Raw genomic sequence first — 25,852 nt, 5'->3', positions numbered from 1 at the left:
AAACACTACAGACTCCCAGGACGGGGCTGTCACTCTCAGGATAGCAGGTAAATGTGGCCACCCTTCACAAATCACCGCTGCTTCAGCCAAGTTCGGCCACTTGACAGATTTTGAAGCACGAGTTTAATATATTTTCATCCATTAGAGGAAGACGTTGGACGTTTGACGTCTGCGATGTGAAAAATTTGAGTTTGAGAGAGAAAATATATATCACCTGTCATGCCCCATCTTCGTGAGAATACCGGATCATCAGTGGAACCACCTGGTCCGCCCCTTTAAACCCCCACCGTTCCTCGCATTCAATGCAAGGCATTGTTGATCCTAATGCAACTTACTGAGTTTCCTGTCTCCTGTCCAGCTCTGAATCTTCCTGCCTTCCCAGTTCCCATGCCTCTCCGATTCCTGATCCCAAACCTGCTCCCACCTGACCTCCCCGGTGTGTCTTCCTCCTGTCTCATGCCACGCCCATAGGACTGACCTCCAGGCTACTGATCCCACCTGCACTGTGACCTCTCCGACCTTGCTCGTCCATTCTGATTTTGTTTGTGAGGATACCAGAATAATGCCCTGTGTCCCCGCATCTTTGGGTTCCTGCCCATTGTATCTTTCACATTACCGAATGTCTGGACAGTGCATTCCTGCAATGTCAGCCTGGATATACATCACTGAGTGTACAGACAGCGCATTCCAGCCATGTCAATCTGAACTCCAGTGGAATCCACAGCACTGTAGCACAAACCAAGCCAAAAAAATTTCTAAATATTAGCTGAATTATAATATAACCCTCTTTATCTCTCTCCATTGGCTCCCTATATGCACTTGCATCAACTTCATGTGCTTGGTACTGACCTTCAGATCCATCAATGGACAGGCACCCATCTCCATCAAGGGGCTCCCTAAGTCCTATGTTCCATTTCACCCTCTTTGGTCAGCACACCAATGCCCCTTGGGGCTTGCACCATCTCATGAGAAGTGTCACTCCACACCTTTCTCATGTGTGGTTCCAGAATGATCAGCTCAACCACGGCCGATCACCAGACTCCTTTTCTACCTTTGAAAAACGGCTCAAAACCAGTGTGTTCCAGGATTTCCTCTTCTAACCTGATGCCTCTTTACGTTCCCTAAATGTTCATAATGCTACATTTCTAGACATTGAATAGTATCACTGGATTCTTGCTTTATTGGAAGATGTTGTTTGTTGTATTATCGTTATGCACTGTATTCCGACTTATCTACCAATTCAACTTAAAGACAGACAGCAGATCTCCTTCGTAACCTGGAGACTGCCTGTATTTACACGTTTTCCTGGGCATTCATTGGAAGATCGGCCGAGCTGTACTTACGCCTAGTCAACTCAATGTGCTATTGGACAAATGTGCTGTTGGACAAAAGCGGCAGCTAAATGATTGAAATTCAATTAGTCTTATTTGTCCAAGGGTACATATTCGATAAGAATATTTTATTCTACAGACAGTTGTATAAGCATTTTTGTATGATGAATGATGTGTGTGTGGTGAGGGAAGACAGTGAGGGTCACCAAACTGACTCACTTCTTGAAGTTGTGAGAATTAGCATGATGAATGCAGTTGAAATGTGACGACTCCTTTATGTTTCTGTCCTCTGCAGCTTCCGCTAAGCACGTCCATCCTAGCCTGTGGGTGTCGTACATCAGAGGAGGCCTCCCAGAACCTGCCCACTCCACACGTGCATGGGGAGATGGAGAGTAGAGATGCCCTTCAATCACAAAGGCTGGTGTCTGAGCGAGTTCAAATGCACGTGACTCAACCACACAGCACCAACCAAAAACCAAGGATGGATAAAGAAGAAGATACCAGACAGATTGCCTGAGGACCTTCCTTCTGAAATTATAGCCCTTTATTTAACAGACAGTTCATAGAAGCTAATTTTGAAACAAAACAATTTTAATTCAGTTTTAGGCTGTAACATATATAACTTTAGTTTATTTCATAATGGCATATATGGCAATTAAATGCTCAATCACATTAATGCTTAGTGACGGATTTTAAGTTTAGTTGCTTTGATGGCTGTTAATATAATCTGTTAGTATAATCGGTGTTTCTGAATGCAATGCATATGCACTATAAAAAAGCTGGTAATACCAAACAGAACCAAGCATCATCCAGTAGCATCAGCGTCTGTTTCTGAGCTCCAAGGTTCAAAGGTGTGGTTAATGACCCACTGAGCTTCTATGACCCACTCTATAAGCAACATCAATGAAAATGTTTAGATAGCGATTTTGATAATGTGATAATGGAGCGTTTTGCTTTTTAACTGTGTGAAATTCACATAAAAATATAGAATCATAGACTTTCCTATAGGACTGTCACCATTCCAGTGTGTGTACACAATAGCTAAATAGTATAATCTAAAAACCCACAGTGCACACCCCTATACAATATCACTTGTATATGACTCCCAATCAATTGTATCACATTTTTGTTACAAGAAATAGTCAAGAGAAGGGTATGTGTTTTGTGGCACAAGATCACGTTCAAGGTCCTCTGCTGTTCTTTTAATAGTAACAGCAAATTCTCCGACAGAACGAGGTCACCCTGTGGTGTGGGCTCTGTGCAGTCAGGTACTAGCTGGTCCTCTGTTTGGCCTTTATCGACTTGAAGGTCCCAATGAGGTTCCCATGGACTGGGGCCAAAGCCAGCGCTGTCCCTGCACCCTGGACTGCTCACAGCTCCTCACATCGGTCATATGGTCTGTCCAGCTGCACGCTGTAGAGTTCCAAACACATCCAGCTCGCTGCTTCCTCTCCAGAGCCAAAACACGTCTGACTACATCTTTGCATCACAGAACCTGCTCGTGTTTATCCACATAAAAAAAAAATATTTTAAAAAGACGGCAGAGATAGTTGTATCTGCTTTAACATAATTCTTATTGTTTCTCATATATGCATTTACAACAATAAAGTTGGCTGTCAGTGAGTGGAGAGGGAGGGGTTAGGGTGAACTCCAGCGACTCCTCAAAATCCAAGATGGCCGGATAGCTGTTCCAGCAAAATCTTATAGATTTAAAACATGTTATAAATTTCTGGAAGGCGCCAAAGTTTCCCTGTCCTGCTTCAAGCAGTTCCCCTTCTTCCGGGATGGTGTCCCTCAGTGCTGGAGCTGTTTCAAGCTGAAACAAAACATAGAGTTAGTCATTCACGTTGCTCTGGGCAGCATCCATTTGATCCCTGGGGTACGAGACTGGCGGAGAGGTGCGCAGGCCTGAAGCGTGCACCCCACACAGCACAGAGCAGACATGCAGACACTGGGCCGGTCCCGGAATCAAACCCGCAGCGCAGGAGGTACAAAAAATATGTGCTTCAGAGTTTGGTCACGGATTATTAATTATGTTAAATTTGGAATAATAGGACGTGAGCATAAATTTGGCTTCGACGGAATTACGGTCTATTGTGGTATTTTGGGTACACTGCGGTATTTTGAAAGCTTTGCAACAAAATTAGCCACCACCACCAATTTATCAGCAAGATTTCAAAATACCATCAAAATACTGTCAAAATGACATATATGGTATAATACAGTGTTTCCCAACCCAGTTCTCGGGGAACCCCGGACAGTCCACGTTTTGCTTCCTCTCAGCTCCCAGTGCACCTGTACCAGGTATTCGGTGTTCCTGATTGGCTGGGGGTTCCCCGAGGACAGCGTTGAGAAGCACTGGTATAATATATGAACAGCATGACAGTGTTAAAAAGTAGATAACTGCCCAAGCAACCATAACTTTGGAAATACAGACACGTCTGCTTGGGCATATATGTATGTGTGTCTCTGTTTGTGCCCATGTGTGCTTTCACAGCCCCAATGTGCACATCTCTGTACAGCTTATCACATTACCTGTGACACATTTACTGCAATGTGGTGAAAGGCCTCACAAATGGTCAGGATTAACAGGCTTGTGCTGAAGATGACGTTCTCTCCCACAGCCTGGTGAGATGCTCAGTCTCTCCCATGAATTTACCACTCAGTGGAGTTTTGCCCTTGGTTTGAGCCTGTGATGCATAATTAACTGTATTATAAATATATCTATCTAAGCCTTAGAAGCTGTATTCCTGGGGGAGAGATGGTAACGTGTTGTGTGTGTGTTCTGAAACTAAATAGATAAACTGCAGAGGAAGACTGTGGCCTCAAACAGGAGAGATTATCCTGGCCAGGTCACCCTGGCAGCACTCTGGTTCCCACGACGCAGTGTGGCTCTCTGAAGTTGGGGCCGGGGACAATCGAACGATGCAGGACATTTTAAGAAAGTATGAGGAACATAAAATTCAGACATCTGCTGCTGGGTGCCCGACCTGGGGAGGCTGGAACGGCTGTGAGCATTGGCCTTGGGACTCCATCAACTTGACGGGGATGTAAATTTTAATGGCCGACTTTGTGTGTCTCGTGCTCCTCTTGGCATCTCCTCCAGATGGAGCCGTTTCGGTCTCGGAAGCGAGGCAGGATCGGAGCCGGCCTACGGCAGAAGACGCCTCTCTGCAACAGCTATGGGAGGATGTGGATCTGAGTGAGGTTCAGGCAGGCAAAATCTCGGCCGGCCAATTTAGCGTAAAAATCCACAGGGCAGAAGTGTGCTGAAAAACGTTCATTTTAATGTTTCTTCTACTAGCTTTATGAAAGTGATTGTTGAAAAGAAGTGTTTCTAATCTTTATTGAATGTGGGCCAGCGTACCATCTGTCAGTGTCACCGGCAGCGGCAGAGTGTCACCAGCAGGACCTTGGCAGTATCAGGCGAGCGTAACTGCAGGCCGTGACCCCCGACACACGTCTCCCATGAGCAGTTTCCCTTCTGAAAGCTCCACTTAGTACGGCGCTGGTGTCTTCGCCCTGTTCTGATCTGACTGGTGTGGTGACTCCAGCACATGCTAGCAGATGATGTCAGTGTGCTAGCAGACGACAAGAAGGTCTCTGACCCCATGTGAGCAGAGATCGCCAGAGGCAGGGGGACCCCTTTTCTGAGTAAGACCCTGGCAAGTCACCTTGGCAGCCATGGCAGGGTCTGCATTCCAGGTGAATCATGAAGAGAAGGGTGATCGAGGATGACAAGCGAATAGACATGGATGGCTGAGCTGATCGAGCAGGCGTGACTCCCAGCAGTGGCCGGCCTCCGGCGGCGGGCAGGGGCAGCTGGGCCGGGCTTCTGAGCCATTAGGCTGCACACTTGGATTATCGGGTCCGGAAAGCAGCAGGTGGTGCACAGCAGAGGGGTTAAAAGGCACTGGAGAGGAGAACAAGGTGCTGTCTGATTGGCTGTGTGAGGGATGCTACGCTGCGGTGGATTGGGTATGTGAGGGATACTACCCCCTGCGAAACCCTCCTGTACCCGCCTGTCCAAAATCCGCATGTCAGGCGCTTGTAGGAGACAGGCCGCCAGCCCAGTGTAAGGAGTACAGTTTTGCACAGCACATAGCATTGCAGTGGCATTCAGGCGGGGTGCAGTATACGGCCTTAACAGGAAAGTCAATAATAAATGCATAAAAACAATATGCATGGTGCTGTCAAAGACAAGGACACCTGAGCCTGTTCCGTCAATCTTACCCCAGTGTCATCGATCATACAGAAAACTCTGTTCCTTGGCGCAGCTCCGCAGGTCTTTGCCTTTGCTGGCGATGGGTTTTTACGGTTTGCAGTCGTCGGAGAGACGCAGAGTCTGCGTGCACGTCAGCGTCGCACATGTGACCGGGCGTGAGATTACTCCATCCAAGACGGCATGTTGCCGAGCAACTCGGGAAAGAGAAATTTTCTACCAACAACGCAGCAGCGTGTCCTTGTTAAGGATGTATTTATAGAGGAGCTGTTAATCCCGTGAAACATCACACGTTTCACACAATTATCCAGCAGCGGTTGGGCCAGATGCTTCTGGGATTTCAGGGATTTGTGGGGAGCTCTGGAAACTTCCGGGCATTTGAACAACACGTTTTGAACGTGTCCCTAAACATGAGTATGTGACCCCCTGCCCCCCCATGCAAAGATGCCAGGGTCAGCTCATAAAAGCTTGAGAGATTTGTGAGAAAATAAGCAGTGCAGTTCTGAGCATGGTTAGGGCAGTTTGTGCTGCATTAGCAGTGTACAGTGTAAGGTGAGTGAATAAGGCCCCAGGTCCTGTCAATCTTAGCATGTAGTGATGGTATCTGCATGTGGCAACTGTTTCACCAACATCTTTTAAAGAACAGATGGAAAAAGGAACTGCTTCTTGTACTATAATAAGGTGGCTATCTGCGTAATAATTCCTACATATGTGGAGTGCATAGCTCTGGTGTACCACCACCCCATGTAAACTGCAGTACTGTGAGTCAAACGTGGTCGTCTGCTTCAAACAACATCCGGACAAACTGAAATCCAACACATCAGCACAAACACTCCGTCACCTACAAGAAACAACCCCGGCCCCTATGTTACGCCCCAACCATAGAGGGCACAGAATGTTTTCGATGCAGCAAACCCGCAAACAGAGCGCAAATAAACATGTCGTGGTGAGTGCATGAGTCATTTTAATAATGGAGATGACGGCTCTTTAAAAATGGAAGTTGTTCTCTTCATTAATAGATATTATTTGTCTGATACTAGCTTCGGCACAGATAGTGAGTCCAAAGATTTATACGGCACTCACAGTAACACGCTAATGAAACATTCCACAGAAAATATTACACGGTTATGACATTTTACCATTAACATAAATACACAAATACCCATTTTCATTTACACTATTTAAAGATACATGCGGTGCAGGGAAATCATGCCGGTAACTCCATAATTAATCCTGCTGACCAACCTCGCGGCATCAAATTATGTCAGCCAATCGTAGACGGCGGGGGGATCAGAACAAATGAAAAAGCCTCAGGGGCCGTACGCAACACTGCGCCAAAACGTCATCGGTGCATGTGGTATTGTGAAAACGATTCTGATTCTGTCGATTTCATTTGAAATATAAGGTCACCTTAAGCAGTAACCCAGATGGCAGTGTTGTTAGCATAGTTAGTGCCCTGGGCTCCTCTGTCCTTGGTTCACTGTGGCGCGATCCTTTCATTGTCATTTATATTAGTATACAACGAAGTTTAGTTTGAAGCAAATCATTTAACTTAGCTGTTTAAAATGACATAAATACAAATTTGCCCATGTGAGGTAAAAAGATGCAAATTGCATTTCATCTATAAACTTAATCTCAGTGATATAGAAAAAGTTCTATATCAATTGCATACCACAGTGATTATGGAAGATGTGACAATTCCCCAGTCAGATCGCACATAGCATGCAGATGAAAGCCCGCTGTGAACCGCTCCCCCGCCCTCCCTCGTCCCCCCCGTCGGCCACCTGCCGGGCTGAGCACACATGCATCTGCTCATTCATGGAGAAACATGGCTGACTTGCAATTGCAAATTAAATGGCACAATTGAGTAGCTAGCAGCATCACTCACTTGTTCTGGTGCTTGGAGCCCTGGAGATGCGCATGGTACTGCTCGATGGAGTTTAGCGTCACCTTGCATATGCTGCAGGAGTAGGTGCTGCGCAGGCCTGCACAGACACCCACAAACACATTACTGAGTAATTTATACGTTCCGGACACGATGGTTTGACTGAGGATATTTCAGTTGTTTGCAGTGGCAAACTGCAGTCAGCAGACTTTGACTTTTAATCTATTTCTAGGCTAATGATAACCAAATAAACTTGTATTTATTTATTTACTTTTCAGTCACTGGCACTTAGTCACAGTAATTATTAAATGATTCATTCAGTGACAGTAGTTATTTATTTACTTATTTATCTATCTACCATATTCATATTCAGCTTAAGATATTTTCCACTTAGGGTGGGTTCATTGCAGGAGCATCTGCATACCACTTAATGTAACCCACTTGCACAATGAGCAGCAAAAGAGCCCCTGATCCTTGATTCTAACTGGGTCAGTAAAATGTCTTGTTTAAATGTGACAGATTTTTGTAGATGTAAAAAAACATTCCAATGTTTGAAACAAAAGACAGATCAAACAATTATTATTATTATTGTTGTTGTTGTTGTTATTATTATTATTATTATATATACAGATCCTAACTTGGGGAAAGGGAGACAGTATTACACATTGTGATAAAGCCTTTATCTGTTTTTGTCTGCCTGGCAGGAGGGGAATACATTAGCATTTTGATTCTAGTGCCAAATAACCTTTAGGAGTATGATGTCAGCACTTCGCACAAAGGAGGAGCGTCAAGCATAATGTGCGCCAGTGTTGATAGTGGAGAGAAATGTATCATAATATTCTGCTTTTTCAAGGTATATTTTCATGTACTGTGTACACTTTAAATTGTTTTGCACTCTGTTTACTTTGTTTACACTTTGTGTACTGTCTTTGTACCTTGTTTATTTGGTGCTATATGTAGGTTCATTTGTATATGTACTGTATGTTCGTCTGTACACCACACTATTCCCCCTGGGATCAATAAAGCACATTTTAATTTTACTCAATCTAATAAAATTCATTGTGGGTCTGGTAAGACTGCTCCATCCATGCTTGGCGATGCCAACACAAGGGGTGTTTCACCTGAATATGGCAGTAACAAGAAACTTGCTCCAAGGTAAAGTGGGAATGGTAAAAACCTGTCTGTCATTACCTTTTCTCCGCTGATTTCAGCCTACTGAGTAAAATCACCCTCTTTTCTGAAGCCAGAATCTAAAATTAGGATGAGATAGCAGCTGCCCCTTGCATTAAAGGCTTAGGTCTCAATCTGCCGTGTCGCCTGTCTTCCAGATTGACATGAGATTGATCAGGCCCGCGATCAACATCCCTGCCAAAAGCGTGAGCCGCCGAAAGCTCTGTTGATGATCCCATCCACGGCGTTTCGCCAGTCATTTCTAATTCCCTGTGATTATCGCACACTGACGTGCTAAAAGCTTTGGACTGGGGGTTGTTCAAGAGGAGCAGCACTGTTCTTTAGTAGCCCCCTCTCCAGCCCGGACCAAAGAGTGTTCTTTAGAAGCCCACTCCCCGGCCCGGACCAAAGAGTGTTCTTTAAGGGCCTCTGCTCCAGCCCGGACCAATGTCTGTTCTTATGTAGCCCACACTCCGGCCCGGACCAATGACACGGAGAATTATCACAATATAAAAGACTCTTAAAGAGAGGTTTAAATGGAATGAAAACGAAAGTGATTTCTGTGGATGTTACCCATCCTAAATGTAGGGCCAAGCCGTACCATAACACGAATGGCTGTTTTCCCCATTACTTTTCCCGATGTTGCTGGGCCATTGAGCAAGGCTGACCCTGCTTCCTTAATAAATATATGTAACTGTCTTCAAGTCCCACACATACAGGAAGTAAACAACCCAAGAAATATTTGCACAGTCATACAACTTAAGAAACTTGGCAGTTGCGGTTATGCCATTTGGCCTCCGTTTCCTATTGGTTATTATTGTAATTGATTATATTATTGATTGTTTTTCTCTGATTCTACTTGGATGCTGTAGTGCCGGATTAAATGAGAAACATCCTTGTGACTCGTCTGGGAAATGGCCATAAGAGACCGAATGATACTCTGAAGGGTCTGTCATTATCTGCTCACTTCTCAGAATGAATTCCGTACGTATGTTTACAGACCAGTGTTTCCCAATCCAGTCATTGGGGACCAGCAGACACCCCACGTCCACCAGGAGCTGGGAGGGAGCAAAAGCATAGACAGGCTGTGCATCCCCGAGGGCTGGATTGGGGAACACTGTTATAGACGATGAATCCAGGTCAGAAAGCAGGAGTTATGTTTGACTCCATTTAAACACCTGACAGTTTGAATGAAGTTCAGTCGGGATCCTGTCATAAAGTTGAGCGAAAGTTGTCCTTTGACGTACATGAGGCTTCCAGGGTCTCTGAATGGATTCCCCCGAATTAAAGATGGATATACAGACGCTCCCCTACTTACGAACTTTCAACATATGAACTTTCAGACATATGAACGAAGAGGACTGCGAGTCCGAACTGTGTTCATTGGGCCCCTGACTCTTGTCCGCAACAGCAATTTTTTTTTTCTGCGCGCCAATTCTGCCCAGTACGACTTCTGGCCGCTACTCCTGCCACGCAGCAGCGTAACGTGCGTACTCACAGCATCCTAGTTCTTTGTACTTGCGTATACCCTCGCAATGACTCACGGACATTTCAAGTTACGAACGTACCTCGTTCGTAAGTAGCGGAGCGTCTGTATGCTGAATAGACAGGATTTGTGGCATGGTGGAATACAAAGGCGGTTGTGATAAATGAGCCAATCAGCACGCAGCATTGACGCCGCACCCACCTGTGGTCTCCGTGGCGTCCAGGCTGCCCGCCAGCTGCTCCAGCAGCCTGGCCCGCGCCGCGTTCCTCTTGTGTTTCTTGCCTTCGTAGTGCTGCCGCGCCATCAGCGGGTTGTTGAACCAGGCGCCACACAGCCCACAGTACTTTCCCGCCTCGCCGTTACACACTGGAGGCCACGGTGGCGTCTTTGAGGACGAGTCTGTAGGGCAGAGCGGGAAGGCAACTGAGGGCGGCGTCAGCGACCTACGAGGTCCTCGATAGGACCGCTGAGCAGACCTACCGATCTAAATCACCTCACCCCAGTGGTCATTCCCTGGGGAATTCTGACTGATATTCTCATCAAAATACTTTTTTTTAAAACACAGACATGGTGTTTAAAATCAAAGTGTTTCTTATCTCAGTCAAAACGTTTTACCACAGACATGGACTGGTTGATGGTTCTCAAACATTTCAGCCCATGTCCCTCCAAGTAACAATACCAGTGACCCACAACCTCCATTATTGGTCCCCTATGGTAGATTTATCAAAACTAACTAGTTGCAGTTATGGCTACGATGAAATTTTTATAAATCTTTCGAGCCCCGGCAGTGTGGGAATCACTTCCCTAAAGCATGGTACTAGCTGCTCATTGTTCCTTAGACTGCTCTGCGTGCGTGAGTGTGTTTTTGTGGCAGATGTTAGATACAAGATGTATTGGAAGCACACTGGTTTTATAATACAAAATTACACCTATACAACACAGGAATTACATAAAGTACATTCCAAATGCAGTGCCGCCGTGATCAGCCCATGATTGGGATGATTCAGATTCACCCAGAACAGGCAGAAGCATCCAGAGAAAAGCAGGAGGGTTAAAGGATTAAGACTGTATACGGGTCTCAGAAGAGAGCAGGAGAGTGGCATCACACAGCCCCGTGCCGTCTCCGCTAACCGGACTGGTCCTTGTCTTTACTGCCCTATCATTGTGACAATAAGCCCTGTTTTCCCTCAATTACATTATCTTCTTAGGGGTCAGTCACACATGCAGGGTCCCTGGGGGGTTGGGGGCAGGCCAAGCACCATGCTGTTTACTGACCGAGCTTTTACTGCACAGGCATGGGTCTGCCACTAGGGGGCCTCATGGTGCGTGAGCTACATGAATGAACATCACACCCTGTTTAATGTGCGGTGGGGCCCTACCTGCAGGGCTGGGGGCCACAGGAGGTGCTGCCCCCAGGACAAGCCGCACTCGCTTCGCATGGGTCTTGCCCTGGTAGTGGGACTGGGCCACGATGGCGGAGGTGAAGAACATGTTGCAGAGGGTGCAGCACTTGTTCTGGTCGACTTCTGTCTCATCGTTGCCCTGGGGTGGGAGGCAGACCCACCATCAGGCCCCTGTGGCCCCTGGGACCACACTGGCATGGAGGGGGACCAGGAGGACTAGCAGGGATTAAAGATGCACAGTTGGGACGGCCCTAGGTCTTCTAGCCCAAGTAAATAGGCACTGATTAGTTCAAATAATGTACGGCATTTCCATCAGAGCCCCCCAGTAAATGCTTAGCTCCCATCTGTCCATCCATTCATCCATCCATCATCTACACCAGATTGTCAGGACTGTGGGGGTATGGAGCCTATCGCAAAAATTACAAATGCAAGGCAGAGAATAACCCAGGATAGAGCGCTAACCCGTCGCAGGGCACACTTTCAAACACACACTCACTCACACGCACCATTCACATGCACATTCACACCTATGGGCAATTTAACAACTGGAGTTCACCTTAGCACATTTTTGGGCTGTGGGGGGGACACCAAACGATAACACGGGGAGAACATGTGATCTTTCGTTAGACTGTAGAGACTCGAGGCAGCAGTGCTAACCATTACGCCACCAGTTTAGCACCCCTTGTTTAAATGTCTAACAACGCTTCTGATGCATGGTGTGACAGGAGCTGGGGGGAGGGGGGTGTGGAGTATCACAGCCGCGACTGCAGCCATGACGATGAAGACGAGGACCTGCTGGTGCGCCCCACTCAGCCTCTCTGAGTCACACTTTCACATGAGCTTCGCAGTCTCACAGAGAGCCGCCATGTGCCGGCGCCCAGGGTGGGGGGATGGATCCAAGTTAGAATGATAGTCATCCTCAAAGCCCCTTGTTTCCCCCGCCTCTTTGGCGCACACTGACAAACAGCCACCAATCCGGATGCCAAGCAAATAGCAGAAGGGTCGCCGTTTCCCAAAAGGAGCAAATTTGGTCAAACAAGACCCCAACCCAACAAATACCTGTTACTCGCCCTGGAACCCGCTGCCGACGTCCCTTCCTGCTTCTTCAATCAACATCCATCTATTCACCTTCCGGCACTTTCCGTGCATGCATTACCACGGCAAATGCACCGTTGCTTGAAAAATGTATGAATTCATTTATTACATTTTATACTTACACTATTTTGAACTTTCACTGTGTAAACTGCACATTGGATACACTGCCTGTTTAACTTACTCATTTTTTTTCAGAATATTGTTTGCACTGTATGTACTATTTTTGCACTATTTGTTTACATCTACATGCTTGCTCCTGTATGCAAAGGAGTTTCTCTCAGGGACCACTAAGGGATGTGAATCTTTATCGTTCCCACTTCACAATAAGGCTACCTTTTTGTGCCACTTGTAAATGGTAGTAACACATGAGTAAAAAGTAATTTGTGTTAAAGCCTGTTTATACTTCTTTTAATGATTTACAAAGTGTTACTGTCATGCCCCGCTCGTCTGATCCTCCCGCGTGCCACGCCCCCTCATCTACCCCATGTGGATTCCCCGTGTTTACCAGCTGTTTCTTGTTGTAGTCATTTGTCCCATGTATTTAAGTCTGCATTAGGATTGTTTTCCCCAGTCCGGTCATTAATGTTACTGCGTGTTTTAAGTGTGTTAGCTTGCAATAAATCCCAGTTATTCTCTTATCATGGCTCCATTTGCCTGCTTCCCTATTCCAGACGTGACACCCTTTATGAGTAGTCTTATTGCAAAGTGGTTTCTCTTTATCTTACCGTAACAAATGCAAATTTATTATATAGTCTATACATAGTAAAACCACTCCTTGTTTAGTGATTACTTTTGGTTAGTGACCATTCATAAATACGATGGTAATAAAAGAATTAATTTTCTGATCAATGTTAACATTTACAACCAAATTTCCAATACCTGAAAACAATGCAGTTAGAATATACAAGTGTTGTCGGAATCCTGAAGTTAAGTCAAGCTCCTCCAGCTTGTCTGGGGGATCTCCTGATGCACGCGACTTCATTAAAGAGATCTTCTTCAGCAATAGTGTTATCTACTTTCGGTTCTTTTGTCCGTCTGAAATTTGAGCAAGTTCACAGTTGCGCTCACGCATAGGCCAACGTAATTTCCAGGTGGATTTCGTTTAACGACTCGGTCATTGGAACAGAGCTCGGTCACTAAACGAGGGGTGGTGGTACCGCGTCACCAAATATTAAACTTCACATTAAAATACAGCTTCGAGGAATATAAATGTAACCTGGATCCAAACAGAAGAAGACGACGTAGAATTATATCGTAATGTGAGGTTATGAGCCACGGCTGATGCCACAGGCGACTAGGACCAGGAGCTGACTCATCTCCCTGATCAGTCCATAGTCCATATTTACTCACTATGTTTCTTCAGTTCCCAGCCAGAAAATGTAGGCCTGCATTACTGATTTTAATTTTGTCCACAAACTGACCTAAATCCTTCAAACTGGTCTGCATAAGAACTATGTCCGTGTCTCTGTTTAGGGGAGACTGTTCCCTAAACACACTGTGTCGGCCCAGTGACCCGATTTACAGGGCTGGAGCACTGTGTTCCCTCCCTCTACTCCTCCTTCCACGCTACACTAGTATGTTGCAGGTGTCCAACGGGCCTGAAGGGGCGCTGGTATAGACAACAGTCACATGGAGAGTTTAGTGAGTCCAATACCAGTTTGGCTATGAAATATGAAAATGAAGAACCGTAGGCGTGTTATTCATTGGGTTGTTTGAAGTTCTTCTCACAAGTTGGTGGAGCGATGTATCAGTGTGGGTAGATATGGAGGAGAGGAAAGGAACCTCCATCAAACCAGAGGCTTTCTTCAAATAAGTTCATGGGGTCACTCTGGGAAGATCTTATCATTTCTGGATGTGTTTCTGCTACCTGGTGAAGTAATGCTATTCTGTGCCTGTTCTCTGTCTGCCCAGCCTCACTGCCACAGGGCCTGTGCCTCCTTCTGACACATGGAAAGGATAATTTATTTGAACACAGAAGCCCATGGATGCAAGCTTCCAGTGCCTGGCTCTCAGTCAAAACAAACCCTTGGTCGCGTGGCCTGTCAGCACTTTTATCTGCGGGAACCTTCACTGACCTACTTTTCCGGTGGCCGTCTGACAGGCAACATTTGGGGATGGAGACTGTGAGCAACACGCCTGACTCACTTGGACCCGCCACGTGCTTCCTGGACAGCTCCATCGGAACCGGCACCTATCCCGCTGTTTGATGGCCCAACACATGACCGGCCAGCATTGGCATGTGCATCAGACTCATGACAGACAGATCAGTCTCAAGGGGACGCAAATTGGGAGTGGGGGGTGAGGAAACAAAAACAAAGGCAGGACTGGGGTAGCTGCGCAGTGACCTGAGCAGTTGGCTTGCCGCACGCATCACCCAGCAGGTGGCAGGAACACGTGCAGGGTCACCTGCCATGGTAATCTCTGGGGGCTGAGTGCCGGGGTGTTGTGGCTACACACCGCATTGTCTGGCCTGAGCCTCTTGGAGGGGGGGCCACCATCCTCAGGGTGCAGCATGTAGAAGAGTCGCACCTTGTTCGCGTGCTTTTTACTCTGTGGTGGAGAGGGGCAAGGAGAGAGAGAGAGAGAGAGAGAGAGAGAGAGAGACTGAAGGAGGCACTGTTTGCGTTTAATTACAGTTAAATCCTCTTGGCTGAAGGGGTCATGAAGTTTCATTTTTAAACTGGCACAAAGTCTAATTGTCTTTAGTGAAGGAAGAAGGTTTCCTGCTAGAATGAATCCCTGGAGCCCTCACCGGCAGCTCGAGGAGCGAGGTTACAAAAGGCCAATGACTATGGATCCGAACCGCTGCACGAAGATGGATATTTTTGATTCCACAGAAGTGCAGACTGTGCATTAACCCTGTCATCTCCATGGTGGTGCTCAGAAACGGGATTACGGTAGGGGTGTATACAGGGGTGGGACTACAGGGGATTATCCCTAGGTGAAAGCTGATTGGCCACTGGAGTGCCCTCTGCCCTGTCACTCACCGATCTGAAACATATCATTGGCTAATATTAACGTTGGCCCATCTGTATGAATTATGGCCCCTATTATGCCACCCACCTTAAAAACATCCTAGAATGGCCCCTGGGTTTCAGGCTTTAGCTTCCTGCTAATTGCGCTGATGCCTAAGTATGATTATATTTCTGTTCTTTGTGTGCATGTCTGAGTTTGAGAAAATGATAGTATTGGTCTCTGTGGCACCAGTGCAGTGAAGCTCTGCCGGTGACCCTGCTCAGTGATTGATGGCTGCAAGGAGCCAGAGTATTTATCAACCTGTCAAAAGCACTGGGGTGGGAGGGATGAGCTCATGGCACGAAGCTGCACAGGAAGGATAAGGTTCTGGTTGTTCTGTTTGGCTGAATGTAGGACACTTCAATAGCAGCCACTTGCTGTGAGAATGGTAGTCAGTGAAGGACCTGGGATGTGGGGCCATCCAGCTTTTGTCAGAATCATACGCTTCATATAATTGCATCATGTAGCTGGAGTGAGTTTACATCCATGGGTACCACCAACCACATCAGTAGCATAAACGCTTGCAGATGTAAGCCAGGGTTTGTGTGTGTAAATATACGTCTACATTCATGGGGTTTGTGTGTGGGGGACAGTCACCTCGTAGTGGGCGATGCGCTGCGACTCGGAGATAAGCTGAGCGTTGCAGATGTTGCAGTAGCTCTCTGTGAAGAGTTCTCCATCACACGGCCCAGCTGACTTCATCTGGAGAGACACACACAGACAGACAAGTAAACATGCAAGAAGGCATCAGCGGCCTTTCAGTACCGACTGGATGTTGAACGGCCAGGCTGAGGAGAAGGCCATGCTTCTAATAAAATCCTGCCTATGAAGTTCAAATGTTTGAAAAATCTGACCATCCCAAACATTAGCTATAGTTTTCCCAGGAAAAAATGTCATCGCTACACCATAAAGATGAAACTCATTCTTTTCAGGAACCAGGACCTTTTGTCCTGGAACCAGGAAGTTCTGTCATGTTCCCACTGTAGGAACTGTACCTGACTGTAGTTGTTTGGAGGTAGTTTCTGGAGCATCTTTTAGTCCGTACTCTGGAGTGGGTGCTTTTCGTACCTTTTTGCTGGTCAACTAGTCTGGTCTACAGGAACCACTATTTGGAACTTGTAGTGACAAACTTTGCTGGTGAGTTTATCACAAGAATGCAGTGGAGCAAAAAGTGAGATGAAATTATTTTTATATCTGAACTACATTTAGTGCATCAGTGGGCACCTTTCTGCTTTCATCTCCATATTTCTACATCGGAAATTGGATCAATAACTGATATATTTTTGTTTAATATTACTGGGGCTGGCAGTGAAACTTGCCAGTGCTTATTAGCGGAATAGTGTTACATTGATTTTATTCTGTGGAAAACAAAAGACTGATCTGCTGATCACAATTAATAATGAATTATAAACATGTCATGGGCCAAATACATAAAATATAGATAAAAATCCAATTTTGACCTAATACAGGATGCAATTTGTCCCATGACCGACCCCCCCAGAAACTAACAAAATAATGTTTTGTTATATTCATCGTCCATTGTTTTGGGGTGGCGGTGTAGTTTGGCATGATATTACGTGTGAAGTTTAACTTACGGGCTGTTTGTGTCTCCAATGCTTATTTAGCATAAACATCACAGTTCCTGTTTTGTGACACAAAAGATGCCAGGAACTACAAAGGTTCCTGATTGAGGCGGCCAAAGAACCCAGAACCAGGTGGGAAAGCACCTTTTGACTCGTTCAGTTTTGAAGGTATGTCGCTCATCTCCACTCCCAGCACCTTAGATTCTGTCGTTGGCATCCATAGTTCATATACTGCGATTTCTGTACATTGTCTTCTGACACACAGGCTTTAGCCATAGGTATTGTGCTGGTTTTTAGCCCTCTTTGCCATTCAGAGCCATCTGATTAATGTACCAATGTTGAGAAAATCATCGCTTCCTGGCTCAGCATGTCTAACCATCATCACTACTGTCTGCCCTCAGGATCGATTTTCCCTTTAGACCAGCATTTCCAAACTGGGTCCTCATGGGAGCCACAGTTGGTCCACATTTTTGCTCCCTCCGACCTCCCTGCCAGACAGGTTGGAGGGAGCAAAAATTTGGACTGTCTGTGGATTCCTGAGGATCAGATCGGGAAACACTGCTTTAAACAATCTGTACCACATGATGCTTGACTTCTGTTGACCTTAAAGACAGCATCTCTAAGATCTGCCACAGGTTCATGGACACATGTTTTTGAGCAGCACAATAATTTAAGACAGCAGATATTAGATGACAGTGGCACACTGATCGGCCTACTCTCTGTCCCACTGGGTTGCAGTACTCTGTACAAACGCCTCACAGCCATACGTGCCCCTGAATGCTGCCCCAGTGTCTCATGCTGGTCACCATGGAGATACAAGTTACCATGGCACCACAATTGTGAAGGACAGATTCTCCCTGACCTGTGACACAGCCCCTGCTTTGTCACTGACAGCCAGGATGAGAATTATTAAGGTGGGTCTTCTTCAGCTGAGCATCTGGGGTTCCACTGGAGAACCTGACCGTGGTCTTTCCTCTTCCTGTGAGCAAATGTACATCAGGCCTTGCTGGTGCTCAGGGACCTGGAATGCATGGATGGTTGTCATGGTCACGCATCCCCATTCAGCCAAGTCTTCTCTCTGGCTGTCTGCTCTCACTATGCCTCCAGGCTCTATTACTCAGATTCAAGACTATGGATACCAGAAGCCATCTGAGCTGATAATTCGTGCCTCCCCCTACAGGAGCCCCCTCCATGTCCTGCTGGAATCACAGTTATGAAATTCTAAAAGTCTCTTTGCCTTGAGGAACACTGAGTCTTGTCGTATGTCAGTGGTGACCTATAGTCTCCTTAATTCTCACCAGTCTTTGCTGATGGCTCACCTCCTCCTGCGGGATTACAATCATTCCCCATGCCCCCTCGGGCTCCCAAAATCCCCCATGTCCCACTCTCGGAGTGGTCCTGCCCTGATTGTGTGACCGGGCACTTCTGGGAGACTGATGAAAGCTGCGGTATTAGAATACACATGAAAAATGTATCTGAGCATGGCGCTGGAAGTGATGTGGGTTTTCAATGCTGGCCACGTAAACCAAAGCCTCAAACCTGTCTCATGCATGCAGGCACTTCAATGTCTGTGTGTTTATTTGATGAACACTCCTGTTCACGCAGGAACAGAGTGTGTAATACGCACTGTGAGAGCCGCCAAAGTGCCATGCACATTTCTCGACCACTGAATTCATTGCATGAAACAACTTGATTTTTTGCTGATCCTAAGCATTTTCAGGTACAGTGATATTTAGAGGCTAATTGCAGTGACCGGTGTCCTGCTCTGATGTTCTCTGACGTTCACGGCATCCTGCTGCACTTTGCAGCTTTGCTCTCAGATTGAGCAGAGTCTCGGTTCTCAGACGCGTCTCGAACTCAATGTCTCTGCCCTTTCGCTAATGGGCACTGGGACTGGCCTGGGAAACAGGATTAGAATGGCCATTTCGGTCATCTAGATGCAGCACTGGGACTCTTGGGGGGTGAGATTTTACAGCTCCCAGCCTGCAGTGAAGCCTCACCCTGCTGTCAGAAACCAGCACTTTCTGTCCCATTCATAAGGTGCCTCTAACCATGCAGAGTGCACCTGAATACCTACCTTCATTACTGACATCACATACCAGGTTCCGTAGATATCAAGCACCTTTGCCCACGTCTTTGCCCCATTCCATAAAGCTCTTAATGTTCTCTGGACAAGCCATTAGATAGCCTCACAGCACATGTCATGGTGGGGAGAATTCAGGGCTTACCCAACCATACAGTCAGCAGCATGACACTGGCTCACCTGTCAATTCAATTCAATTCAATTCAATTCAATTCAGTTAAACTCAACTCAGCTGCTGTGTTGTCATACATTCCTACATCATTTATGCAGAAATGAGTAATTCAGCTCCAGAGAGTAGACATCCACACCAAGATTTTCTTAAATAGTTAGAGAGTAAGTGAAGTATAAAGACCCACAGTCACAGAGTACTCAACTGGTTGGTTGAAACAAATTTTAGTCTGGACTATTACTCTCTGGACCTGCACTACCCACCTTTGCATTTATTAACTGGCTGCCCGACCCCCATCCTGGGCATGATAATACTATAGAAAAAGACAGAATGGGCCTGCTTGCTAAAAGCAAGGTGTAGACTGTGGTCAAGGTCAAAGCCAAAGTCCATAGGCTTCAGGTGACTAAGAGTCTAGCAGTCCAGGTTAAATGATAGACGGCGTGGAGGAAACACATCGCCCCCTTCTGGTTCTTGAAGGAAGTGCATACCGTTGGCTGCTACCTGCTCCCCTTGGTGGAAACCCTGACACAGTGTGATAAGGACAGCGGCACAACAAGCACAGGGCTGACGATGCCTGTCTCAGCACCTCTGCTTTGGCCACGGGCCGGCAAACCCCACTCACAGCTACTTACTACTCGGCCAGTGTTGCCTGATCTGCAATTAAAAGCTGTAATTAGAGTTAGTCAAGTTCCCCTTTAGATGACTAATAAACAAAACAACAGCGCAAATGTGTAGCGGTGCAGGAAACGGGTTTTGTTTTACACACAGCACGGCGGTACACCTACGCGGAATGTAAACAGCTTTTCTTCTGCCGCAGACATTAGCCAGGAAGAGAGCATCAGTTGTGCATCCAGGAATAGGAACATCTGAAAGAGCTGATGATGTGTTTGACCGAGCGACGCTATTCAGAACTGCCAAGGGGAGCCGGCAGTGACGACCTGTCAATCAGCACGTGCATGTTTACCCGTCTGTCAGCCCCGTGAGCGCAGTGCCGGGCGAGCCGCCCGGGCTGCTTTCTGACAGACTGAGCTCGTTAAAAACTCCAATTAAACCCATCAAAACGGGTCCGGCACTAAAGCACAAGTGCAAAATTAAATACGGAACCCTGTGATTGACAAGCCAGTGAGCAGTCTGTGTGTCAACATTATCAGTCAGGCAATGGGTGTGGGGGGTGGGGGTGGTCTGCAAAATTAACTTAGCTAGAGGGAGCTGTTCACTCACCATGCCGATGATTCACCGCATCATTAGACCATGTGAATGCTGAGAAATACCAAGAAAAATATAATATAATATGTAAAACTTTGTAAAAGTGTATTGGGGTGTTTTTCAGTGTACTGGGTGCTGTGTGTGTGTGTGTCAGATATACCTTACATTCTGGGGACCAAATATGCCCTCAGTGTGATAAAAATCTATTATACTGATGTTGTTTTGGTCCCCAAAATGAGAAACTCAGTGTTATAAAAATCTGTCAACGCAATCAAAAACTAAAAATCCCAAAAGTCTCGTATTTTGTTTGCTTTCTTATAGTTAAGGTTAGGGCTGGGTGGGGGTTAAGGTTGTCATTGTTGTGACTAGGGTTATGCCTAAAGAAATGAATGGAGAGTCTCCACAAAGATATGAATACAGGTCTGTGTTTGTATGTGTGTGTGTGCCTGCTGACCAGAGTGAGTCAGGGCTCACACTGAGGTCCTGCTGCATCAAACTCTGAACGTGCCAAGATGGAGGGCTGGACTGGAGGGCATGCGTCACTGACCCCCGCAAAAGCCAGCCCATGCCTGGCGCTCGCACACACACACACATGCACACACACAGACACAGACACACACACCCGTATCACAAGGCTGAAATTGCATCTGCTGCTACACGTGACTAAAAGTCACTGACTAACAGTCACTCAAAAACACAGAGTCCACTGGGATTGATCTGTAGGGGGCAGCCTGCCGCCCCCCATAGGGCCGGAGGACTGCGGTCATTCGGCTTTCTGGAATCAGACCACAAGCAACCTGCTGGTATCATCATGGCTGGCTTCATCTACTTGTTTTCATTTAGCCTCTCATAAGGGCAAAAAGCACTGGAGGATGTCAGCATACCACAGGGCACAACACAGACATGCTGACATCATCGCGACACCGCTGTGCATGACGAAGTAGAATTTAGAACATATACATCACTTTAATATGTATACTTTCACGATGGTGGCTCTACTAATATGTAGATGGAAGAGTTTGTATGGTCACATGATGAATGTGTCCCAGCCTCCATTTCTGCTGTGCTGGCCAACTAATGTCAGGAAGAACCTCCATCCCAAAACGATGACCTTTTGTCTTCTGTCTTCATATAATTATCAGTTTTATGACAGCATGATCATATTGTGATATTTACAACTCAACCCCTTCCTGCTTCATAATCAGCAGTTCTCTATTCATAAAAAGCACACTTAAAATGGATTAATTATACCTTAAATAGATATTAACTTCCTAAGGCAGCCCGGCACTGCGGGTTGCCTTCGGTTTCTTTTCCATTCACATCAAAGGCACACTGAGGCCCAGTTAGACGCCTCGGCATCCTAATGAATCATCTCTGTGCTTCTTCCACTGCTGCCTTCACTCTTTCACACAAACACACGCAGCCACACAAACATACACACAGGCACTCGCACCCACACATTGTATCTGCAGCCACCCAGGGAAGCTGCATTGTGATTGGCCGCTTGTTGTTTCCGTGGATATGTGCGCCACCGCCCGCCACAGGGGCAGCCCCCCATTAGCCACACAACAAAGGATGCATCAAAGGCTCATGGCGCCCATGTGTCAGAGGTGGGAGCATTATGGACCTCGTACCAGGCTCAAGTTCTTATAGCCTGTGAGTGCAAGGTTCACTGAAGTCCTATTAGTGTTTAGCTTGGTCAATAGCAGTTAAACTATTAGGACTGTTGTTTGAGTTGCCTGGAAAGGGCACCCATTTTCCCAGGGGTCCAAACCAGGCTGTCAGCTCTGATGGCAAGTGGCAGGGAGACAATGACAATGACAATGGAGTGACATTCACGTGTCTCGTGGAGGAGTGCACACTCTCCTCATGTGGCACATGGCGGAGTGCACACGCTCCTTATGCCATTTACAGACTCACAGCTTACGCGTTCACTTCTTACAGACTCATGGTGGAGTGATCACGCTCGCCACAGTGCGTACGTGTTCATAACAGAGTGGTAATGCTCCTCACACTACTCACAGACTCACACTGGAGCATTAACACTCGTCACACTGCTTCACAGGTTCACAACACAGTAGTCATGCTTCTCATGGTGTTCATGAGCTCACTATGGAGTGTACACCCTGGTCACAAAGCTCACAGGTTCATGGTGAAGTGATCACACTCCTGAAGAGCACACAGTGTTCTCCCTCGTCATACAGATCATATGTTCACTGTGGAGTGTTCACCCTTGTCACACTGTTCAAAAACACAGTGCAGTGTTCACACTAGTCACACAGCATTGCAGAGGAGTGCTCACACTCATCACACTGCTCACCGCCTCATGGTGGAGCGTTCACCCTCTCCTGCCAGCGGTCGCCACCATCCATCCGGTCCCCAGCACCACAAGGACAGCCATTAATTCTTAATTATGACTGATTAATTTTAGTTTAAAATTCCCTAGCAGGAATCTCATCAGGCGGAAATTTTGTCCCACACTGTGATAAATGCATCTTACACTCCACAGGGCGGGTTATGCAATTCTGTTTAGGTTAACCGTGTTTGATCAGTTTATTATTATCATTTCTATTTTGTTATTTGTCTGAACTTTTTCTCTTATAGTTTAGACATGTTTATGCACTGCGTGGAGCTGTTTTACCACAATAACATCTCACTACCATTGTACGGTACAATTGTGACAAATAAAAATCTAGAATCTTGAGTCATTTCTACATGATGAATCTTGAACGCAACAGCTTGTATTAAATGTGTGGATGCAAGGTTCACTGAAGTCACTGAAGGTTCACTGTGGCACAGAGATGCACTGTACAGTGGCCGTGGGATTAACCTTTGATCTTAACTGGCCTGGGACAGGTGTACAAAAAGCACTGAGGTGAGGCAAACCAAACGACACGTTGTTTTGCATTTTAGCGGCATCTGCCATTAAAGCCCTATGACCTGGTGATTCTAGCACCTTTGGTACGAGTAGCCCTGAGCTGGTGAGTGGGGTCTGACACAACAGCTTCACACGAGTGAGAGCAGGACACGCACACTGGTGTGTCACTGGCACAGTGTGTTACAAGGGCCCATCTGGAGAGAAGTCATGTCATAGAGCTGACACCCACCTGTTAACTTCAGGGCAGCTACAACACGCTCCTCTACACACAACACAGGCACCGTGAATCAGTGGATCTCTGCCTTACCTACACAACCTGATGCACTTATGCCGAGATATACAGCCATTTTCCAAAATGTCACCTGTGCACCCTACATAACAGCCGTGACCCTACTTCCTCCAACATGAACACACCAGCTGGGGACAGGTGAGGTCAAATGGCAGACGTGCAGGGGAAGCCTTTGGTTTTACCACTTAAAACGTTTGAATAGTGTGTCCTTCCAAAGGGCAGAACGTCTCCGATTTAAATTTAAAAAATAATACTTTTAATTCCTTCTCTAAAGAAAGTTACGTTTCCCCTTAAATTTTGTAGTTAAATTTTCAACTCTTAAATTCAAGTTACATCTAAAAAACAGTGTAGTATATTTGGTTAATTTACAATGCAGCATGGAGTTTTTGAAAGAGTGTAGATCTCATTAAGGGAAACGAAAGTACATCGCGCCACACCGAAGACAGCACTCATTACGTAATTATCTGTATAATACCGTGTATACTTACAGGACTTCAACGCACTTAAACCAATATATAAAATAAAGCGAACCATTTGTAACTTACGCGTTCCAAAGATAAATCTACCTGTCGATATAGCATTTTAAAAAATTAATTAACTCTTAATATTGTCTCTGTGCAGAAAAATAACACTTGTAGTGGCTGTCTTTTACAGACTCGCGTCATTAACTCACCTCGGTATTTCTTCGCAGCTTCACTCCGCAAATTCAACTCCTAAAGTTTTTAACGCACATGTATCCCAAAAAAGAGCCCGATGAGCGGCTTTGGAAGGAGCCTGCAATGTTATCAGTGGTTTCTTAATCCGTCTTTCGGATAATAACAGTATGCATTCCCTTTTCGGCAATAAAGGATAACTAGAAGACAGAAATAAGGAGCGGCAGCTTGTCTCCGTTTCAACTCGCATCACATTGAAACAGTAATTCGGCACCGACACGGATCCCGCTGGTGCCGAAGTGAGAGAGCTGGGAGCGAGAACAACAGTGAGAGAGGAAGACTGGAGCCGTGGACACAACAAGTGTGGTGCATTATAGGAACACTTGGATACGCCACGCGTGATGAGCTGATTATGAATTTAATAACATGGAAAGCGCGTCTCCAAAAAGCTTGATTTAATTTAACATCATACGATACAGACTCCCATGTTTTAATTGAATAGTTTATAGAGAATTCCTACTGTCCGGTGTCACCTCTTATAAGAAATATGTTTGATCAGAAGTGTGCGTTCACCTTTATGGACCCCAGCTTCAAGTTATATAAATCTAAAGCAAAATCATTTCATGTTTTATTTAGTTTACAGTCGATTTATATTGAGCAGCACTGCTCGAGTTTTCGTACCCGTGTTGGGTCCCGGCAAGTTGTGCTGCAAGTTGCAGTTATATGACTTGCTGTCGAGGGTCATCCTCGAAGTTTCTCATAGTGACCAGTAAATAGCCACAAATTGTACTCGAAGTATTATTTTACGTAATTGTTAAAAAGATCATTATGTTCAGTATGAAGTTTTCGACCTTATGTTGTTCAGCGAAACCGTAGTGTTTGGCTTTAGGGGCGCAGCGCGATGCTCTCACAAATTAACAGATCGATTTTCACTTTCTGTGATGAATGAGATTTATGACCCCGTTGTGACCAGCGGACATACAGAAGTTCCGAGATCCCGGTGGCTTTCCTGAAAGAGGCTTACCATCAATGGACACTCCGTGCCGGAGGAGTCGCGGTGACCCTGCTGTCACACAAAGAGCAATCGGAACAACAAAAGGCGTCAATGCGCCTTCCCCAGGTGGGTCGCCATTGGAAATGCTGGAAAGCGCAGCGCCCTTTCTCCGGTGCCCGGCGGAGCGGTCTCATTGACCGCACTTGGTAGTCTGGTCTAGAGCTGCAACGGAGGTCTGTTCTGCCTTTCGGGTTTTGAGTGTCATTGATTTTCGGCAGAGTGCTTAGCACCTTGTAAATGGCCTTTCAAGCCAAATTGCCCTTTCGCGTGAACTGCTGTAGTGCAAGATCTTGCCCTTCTGTGCAGGTTTAAGCACTAGAATACAGTTAC

General features: G+C 46.2%; 1 protein-coding gene across 2 annotated transcripts; it reads right to left on the bottom strand.

The window, feature by feature from the left end:
• Positions 1 to 1,878: 1,878 nt before the first annotated feature.
• On the bottom strand, positions 1,879 to 25,619 carry LOC125739452 (zinc finger matrin-type protein 4-like). 2 transcript variants are annotated; one of them, XM_049009589.1, is made up of 7 exons: positions 25,493 to 25,619; positions 16,205 to 16,309; positions 15,050 to 15,142; positions 11,474 to 11,636; positions 10,296 to 10,493; positions 7,442 to 7,538; positions 1,879 to 3,147 (listed from the first exon to the last, which is right to left on the bottom strand). In XM_049009589.1, the coding sequence occupies exons 1-7, from the start codon at positions 25,493 to 25,495 to the stop codon at positions 3,126 to 3,128; spliced, it is 681 nt and encodes a 226-aa protein (XP_048865546.1). In that variant the 5' UTR covers positions 25,496 to 25,619; the 3' UTR covers positions 1,879 to 3,125. The 2 variants fall into 2 exon arrangements, with proteins under 2 accessions (XP_048865546.1, XP_048865545.1); XM_049009588.1 differs by lacking the exon at positions 25,493 to 25,619 and adding an exon at positions 24,489 to 24,804 and having other exon boundaries at positions 14,999 to 15,142.
• Positions 25,620 to 25,852: the final 233 nt, after the last annotated feature.

This window comes from Brienomyrus brachyistius, chromosome 3 (genome assembly GCF_023856365.1).
Source record: "Brienomyrus brachyistius isolate T26 chromosome 3, BBRACH_0.4, whole genome shotgun sequence".
NCBI classification, from domain to species: Eukaryota; Metazoa; Chordata; class Actinopteri; order Osteoglossiformes; family Mormyridae; genus Brienomyrus; species Brienomyrus brachyistius.
Note: the sequence above shows the minus strand (reverse complement) of the source record. Positions and strands in the feature narration are given on the sequence as shown.

Bases quoted from the DNA above. Each gene is read 5' to 3' on its own strand.
- LOC125739452 (XM_049009588.1), bottom strand. From the start codon at position 16,309: ATGAAGTCAGCTGGGCCGTGTGATGGAGAACTCTTCACAGAGAGCTAC. The intron at 11,637-14,998 runs GTGACCCTGCAC...CTCCCACCCCAG, and splicing joins CCCAGAGATTACCATGGCAG to GGCAACGATGAGACAGAAGT. The intron at 10,494-11,473 runs GTAGGGCCCCAC...TCTGCCCTACAG, and splicing joins TGTGGCCCCCAGCCCTGCAG to ACTCGTCCTCAAAGACGCCA.